The sequence below is a fragment of the Falco biarmicus genome, chromosome 15 (assembly GCF_023638135.1).
Source record: "Falco biarmicus isolate bFalBia1 chromosome 15, bFalBia1.pri, whole genome shotgun sequence".
NCBI classification, from domain to species: Eukaryota; Metazoa; Chordata; class Aves; order Falconiformes; family Falconidae; genus Falco; species Falco biarmicus.
The window spans coordinates 12,570,186-12,576,185 of record NC_079302.1 but is presented as its reverse complement, the minus strand read 5'-3'; the positions used below and the strand labels follow the sequence as shown (position 1 = coordinate 12,576,185).

At 48.9% G+C, this 6,000-nt stretch overlaps 1 protein-coding gene across 3 annotated transcripts in view; it reads right to left on the bottom strand.

Annotated features, from left to right (window-relative positions):
• Positions 1 to 1,762: 1,762 nt before the first annotated feature.
• Positions 1,763 to 6,000, bottom strand: part of SLC7A10 (solute carrier family 7 member 10) — a 42,326-nt gene continuing 38,088 nt past the window's right edge. For all 3 annotated transcript variants that reach the window (XM_056361189.1, XM_056361190.1, XM_056361191.1), the window contains 3 exons: positions 3,405 to 3,554; positions 2,865 to 3,042; positions 1,763 to 1,999 (listed from right to left, as the gene is read on the bottom strand). In XM_056361189.1, coding sequence (XP_056217164.1) covers positions 1,875 to 1,999; positions 2,865 to 3,042; positions 3,405 to 3,554 — 453 coding nt within the window. In that variant the 3' untranslated portion in view covers positions 1,763 to 1,874. The remainder of the gene's footprint in view (positions 2,000 to 2,864; positions 3,043 to 3,404; positions 3,555 to 6,000) is intronic.

Sequence of the window (6,000 nt, the reverse complement as noted above, 5' to 3'; positions counted from 1 at the left end):
TAAAGTTATTGAAAAAATGAATCTGTTAGAAATTATACTACAGAAGGTAGATTTTGAACTATGAAAAATAAGACTCAGCCATGAGAGCCTTTGACTTTGGGTAAGTGTTCAGGTGCTTCTTAGCCAGGATAAATAGGGGAGGTGTGCTGTGAATTTTGAAAAAAAAAAAAAAAAAAAAAAAGGCGAGCTGAATATATATTATTTTAATTAGAAAACTCTATATATTCATAACGTTATTTAAAATGTGGAATCTCTCTTTACGTGTGTGCATATGTACACACAAACCCACACCTTTTTCTTTAGCTAAATATATATTTTTATCTTTTATGATTAATAGCTTTATACAAAGAGAAGAGCGTAAGTTGTGTTTCTTTTTAGTGTCTACCATCTGAAAGTTTGGAGGGAGATGGCTAGATATTTAAAAATACTTCTGAATAATTAATTGTGTTGGAAAGACATGTTCCTTGAACTCGCTCTTGATTTTGAGTCTATTCTTAAATCTTTGTTGACCGTGTGGTACTTGACAAACCAGGAGGTAATGAATCCTTGAGTTTTGTACCAGGGCCTGTAAGACATAGAAAGATACTTCAAAAATCAAATTCACATGGCTGTTACCAAGGCTACTGAACATGATAGTTTTTGTTTTCAAAAGTTCCAAAAGAATAGCAGTGATTCAAATTATTGCTCAGAGCTGTTCTCGCACTTTGCATTTCCAAAAGATTCTTTGGTGTGAAAGTGGCCATATTGCTGCAGCAGCAAATCTCTATATATTAATTAAATACATGAACTAGATTTTTTTTTCCTAGTGGTTGCCACAAATAAAATATGCAAAACACTTTCTGAAGAGCATCTGATGTGATAATGATTTAGGCCTGTTGCTTGGCTGAGCATGGTTGAAATGGGGAATTTGTCTCGGAAGCCATGTGACAGCACCTGACGCTTCAGCAAAAAGGAGACGTGCCGGGCTTTGTTCCCATGTTTCCCTTGAGTTCCCACTGCTGAGCCTGCTGCAAACCCCTCCACATCTCCGTCCTCCCACCGTTGGCACTGGGATTGTGCCCAGCTCCATGCAGGAGTTCCTGGGCGGTGCAATGGGCTCTGTCGCCATCCAGGGCACAGGAACCCGGCCCCACCTTGGCCAGGATACTTCAAAACTGAGATACTTGAGATTTTCATCAATACTTCTGGGCTTGGGTTTTTTCTGTGACACCTACCGATGCCTGAAGGGTCAAGCAGACTGTTGGTTTTGTGCCTTTTACTCTGAGGTCAGCCCAGGCCGGTTTGTGCTCGGGGCGATGCTGGGGCTCGGGCGCACGCAGCGTGCTCCTGCGGGTGAGCGGAGGGGTAAGCCTTTGCAGCGTGACTTTGACACCTCACATGTCACGTGGGGGTTCACCCCACCCAGGGACAGCCACAGGAATGAGTGTCCCAAGGTCTCCGTGCTTTCTCTTGATTTCTCCACTTTGATTTTGCCTCAGGAGCTGCCCTACTTTTGAAATGCCTAAATTTGTATGTCTCTGATGGACCCTCAGGCTGGCTAAAATCAGTATTCCAGAGCTGTCTCTGTGCTGCTTTCCGCTGCTGAGCAAGTATGCTGCCAGAAAAAAACAACCAGCACCTTATTTTATATTTTATTTATTTTCTTTATTTTTTCCTCTTTTTTCCTTTTTTTTTTTATTTATTTTTTTTAAAGTATTTTTTTTAGGGAAAACCTAAAAGCTACAGATGCCATAAAGTGTATAGCTCATTTTATGGGCTTCACTATTGGAGCTCTAAAAACTTTGTGTGTGTGTTTTGTTTTTTCTTTCCAGAAAAACTTTTTGCAAAAATCAGCATGTAAACAAGAAGCCACTTCAGCCTCAGCGGCTGCGTCGTTATTTCCTCGTGACTGTCTCACTCGCCGGCCGTGGGGAGTGGGCCGAGGGTACCTCCTCCTCCACAACCTCCCCCTGAGGGTAGACCACAAAACACAGCTTCTGGCCCCAGCATGTCATGGACTCTGCGAAGAGCAAACGTGCGGGTGGTTAATAGGGATGCTCCTTCTAGACAAGCACGCGATGCCAGGCCAGGGCGATGCGATGTGTGGATGGATGTGTGCCTTCCCGGCCGGGGCTGCTCGACCCTGCTCACAGCCAGCTGCCCCCTCCAGCCCTGTTCATCTCCAGCTCCGTGATAAAATAGTGCTGGTGAAGCAGGGGCTGGCTCAGATGGGGTAGCTTTAGGGATGGCCATCCACAGCCGTTCCCCTGCCCCTGGCAGGCTCCCCGCAGCCGGCCAAGACCTGCTGGTCAGAGCAAAGGGCTGCACTGTGCTTGTTTGGAAGGACTCGCCCGGAACACAACAATTAAAAGCCAAATGCAACCCAAACATAAAAGACTTATGTGCAGTTTTAATTTTCCATGAGTGGTAATGTAAGGCTTTCACTGTGCCGTGCAGGGCTTGTGTGGCAGGAGCTGCCGGTGGCACAGCAGGAGGAAAGCGAGGCCGGGAGGAGGCAAAGCTCGCGGCCATTTATTAGCCCTTCCCATTTGTGATAGCTCATTTAGCCTTCATGTGTTTAAAGTTACACCCCTGTGTATCTGCTGCGGGACAGGCTGCCGTGAGTGAGCTGCGTGGATGGGGAGTTGCACAGGAGCACAAAAGGAGGCAAGCGTGCCCAGGGGTGAGCAAAGCAGTTGTCCCAGGGCAAGCGCTGTCTGGCTGCCTTGGCCCGCGGCTGCCTGTGGCCGAGTGGTGCTCGGGCTCACGTGGGCAGTTCCCTGGCTGTTGCAGTGCCAACGTGCCAGAGGTTAAGCAGATTCCCACAGCCCCCAGTACAACCAGTGGCCCTGGGAGCACAGCGAGGCACCGCGGCGCTGGCTTACCTATTAGCCTATTTACACACTTTGGTTTATTTCTCCAGTAGACTCCAAGGAAAAACACTGGCACTCCAGTTAAAATGATAATGAGTCCAACTCCACAGACAACAGGCTCGGAGTATAAGCTGAAGATCAGCAGAAATGCCCAAAACGCCAGGTAAGTGATGGGGATGAGGAGGTTCACCTACCAGGAGAGAGCAGAGCAGAGCATGACTGTGCAGAGCAACAGCAGTGGCTGAGTGGTGGCGGGGGGCTGTGGGGGGCTGCAGGCAGCGCTGCGGCTTCAGGGACCCCCTGTGGGTCATTCCCCCCTTCCCTCTACCACTATTGACCTCTCTGCTTCATCCCAGCCAGTTCACAAGGTGTCTGCCTGTGTAGCCCATTTTTACACTAATAGCACTTTGGGATACAGTTTGGGACCTTAAAACATTGCCACGACATAAAAAAATAAACCGTTATTCAAAACGGGAGGATGGAAGGCTTGGTGTGCCCATCCCACCCTTCGCATGCCATTGCAACCACGAGATTTAGCTTTAACATTGTCACCTTGATAGGTCTGAAGATTTTGGGTTTCTTCCAGCGTAACACAATCAGGCCTATAATTGTCACTCCGTAGCAGAGGTAGTTAATAAATGACACGTAGTTGATTAGCGTGTATGTGTCTCCAACAAGCATGATGATAAGAGTGGCCAAACACTGCAAAGAGAGAAGCGTAGCCTTACTTGAGTCATTGCTAGAAAAGGTAGCTTAAAACCAACAAAAGCAAGAAAAAAAAACAATAAAGCAGTTAAACTCCTTTTGTTTATGGCCCCTAACAGGTGTCTGCTGCCTCCCACCGGGGCTGGGGCTGGATGGGGATTTAGGGATATTTGGGACATGCTGAAGCTGGAGGGTGTTTATAAATACACCGGGTGCAGGCAGGGGTGGCTCTGCCGGCTGCGGCCGGTGCAGGCAGGGCCAGGAGGACTGGCAGAGCTCCCCATCACCCCGCTCCACCTGCTTCTGCCTCATGCCTTAGGAGCTATTGAACCCGACCGTGGGGATTTGTGGGGAAAGGATTTCTCGTGGACTTAACATTGCGGTCAGTGCACTGTGTTGGTGCAGGTGCCCTGTCTATTATAAAGAATAAGAGCTTTGCCCTTTCCTCGTGCCGGCCCATGGCTCATCTGCAGATGACTGGCATCATCAATCTTTTGAGCATTACTTGCGTTTGGAAACTGGCAGATGGATGGTGGAAATTTCCATGCTCGTGCCTGCTCGTTTATACTGTATTTCTGCCTAACTCTGTAAATATAGGAGAGCTAGCTTGGGGGCCGGGGGCTGCTCCTTGGGTCCCCCACCCCTGCCTGTCCCCAGGAGCTGAGCTGAGCCCTGCCTGCACCACGTACTGGTCCTGTGAACCTTGTCTGCAGGTGGCCAGAGCCTGAGGGAAACTAAACATCCGCAACCGCCCAGAGGGCACTCAGCACTTCGGTCCGTGTTGCTCCAGGCTCTCTTTTTGCCTGTGTCCTTTTTCCTTAATTAGCTGTTTCAGTAGCAAAGCTTTCTTGGGAGGGAGGGCCTCTGTGCCAGGAATTAAGCACCACTGCAATCAACTGACCCTTTGGTCCCTCCATGCCCCTGTCCAGAGCCTCATAGGCTTGGCAGGGGGATTTCAACACCTTTAGCAGTCTCACCACAAAATGGATTTAAAATAGGACAGTATTTTACATCAGTGCCATATAAGATGCTCCCTGCTTTGCACTGACAGGCACACGGTATGGCACACACAGGCGACGACCCTCTCTTGCCACCATCGGGTTTGCAGCCACCAGCGGGTTTGCAGTGACGCTGCTTGGAATGGTGAGGCTTCATTCGTAGGTGACATTGATGTATCAGATGTGCTCATGCTGTGGGTGTGATCCCCGAGTGGCAGGAGGCTGCAGAGGGACACGTTGCTCCCCCCGGTTGCCTGGCCACGGCCACAGGGCAGGTGGGAGAGCCAGCCGCTCCCCACGGTCTTGCTAAAGCACCCCGGTCTGTTTATTTTACATTTAGCTTGGCCCCTTGATTTTTTGAAAGGATTAGTAAAAATACAGGTCTTGCTGGTGATGTTAAAAAAGGCCTTTCTCCATGTAAAAGAAAGCTTTCTCTGTGCAAAGAGCTAGGTGTGATTCATTGGAAGAGAAAAAGGGACCTGATGTATTAATTAGCTTCGCTGAAAGGTCTGACCTAGTTTGCTATTGTAGCTGCCTGCACTGTATTATTTTTATATTTCTATTTGTTAAGAAATTAATATTTCCTAGCAGCATTTGCTATACCCTGAGCTGCATTAAAACACCTTCAAATGATGAATTGATATGCGGCGTTGGTTCTGTGCTTTGCACTGTAAATCCAGGGGAATGGTTTGAGTGGAGCTGAGGGGCTGGCGTACGCCTGATGGACCGGCCAGCTTGGGTCAGGCAACCCGCTCGTGTCAGGGCTGTTTCACAGTGGAACAGCCCCGAACTCAGCGTGTTATTTCAGCCGATGTATTTTTAAGGGCAAAGGAGTTCTGCTGCTATGGCACGAGCAGAGCACAGCTGCCCGGAGGGAGCCAGCACGGTCCAGCTGCCCACGGCAGGGTAGGCTGAGGCCAGTGCACCCCCAAACCCTGCACCAGCAACATGTGGGATGTCTGTGATGGGGCACGAAGCCCTGGGGATGCTGTAAAGCCTCAGCTAGATGTGTGTTTTGTCATAAAAATGGAATGCACAGGAGGCTTATTTGGTGAAATCTAGTCTGGCTGTGCTGTGCCAGCATTGCTGTTCAGGCCGGGAGAGGTGTTTAAGTGTGCACCGTCCCAGCGCATCTGGGGTCAGACCGATGCTGTTTTGATATCAATGGCAAATCTGCAGCTTTCAAGCTGAGATTTCAAGCAAGTGCCCTTTGGGGATTTCCCTTGCTCAGGCCAAGCAGCTGGGGACGGCAGCTCCAGGAGTAATTTTCCTCTTCAACATGTTCTATGCTCCCGTAAAACCCATCACCTATTCCAGCTTCACTACTGGTAAAAGTGTATGGAGCTCTCTGTTTCAAGTAATACCTTCTGTAACTCATTAGTATCGTGGAAATTTATGCTGTATAAGTGAGAGAAATCTTTCTGCGGGAGCACACCAGCCACCTG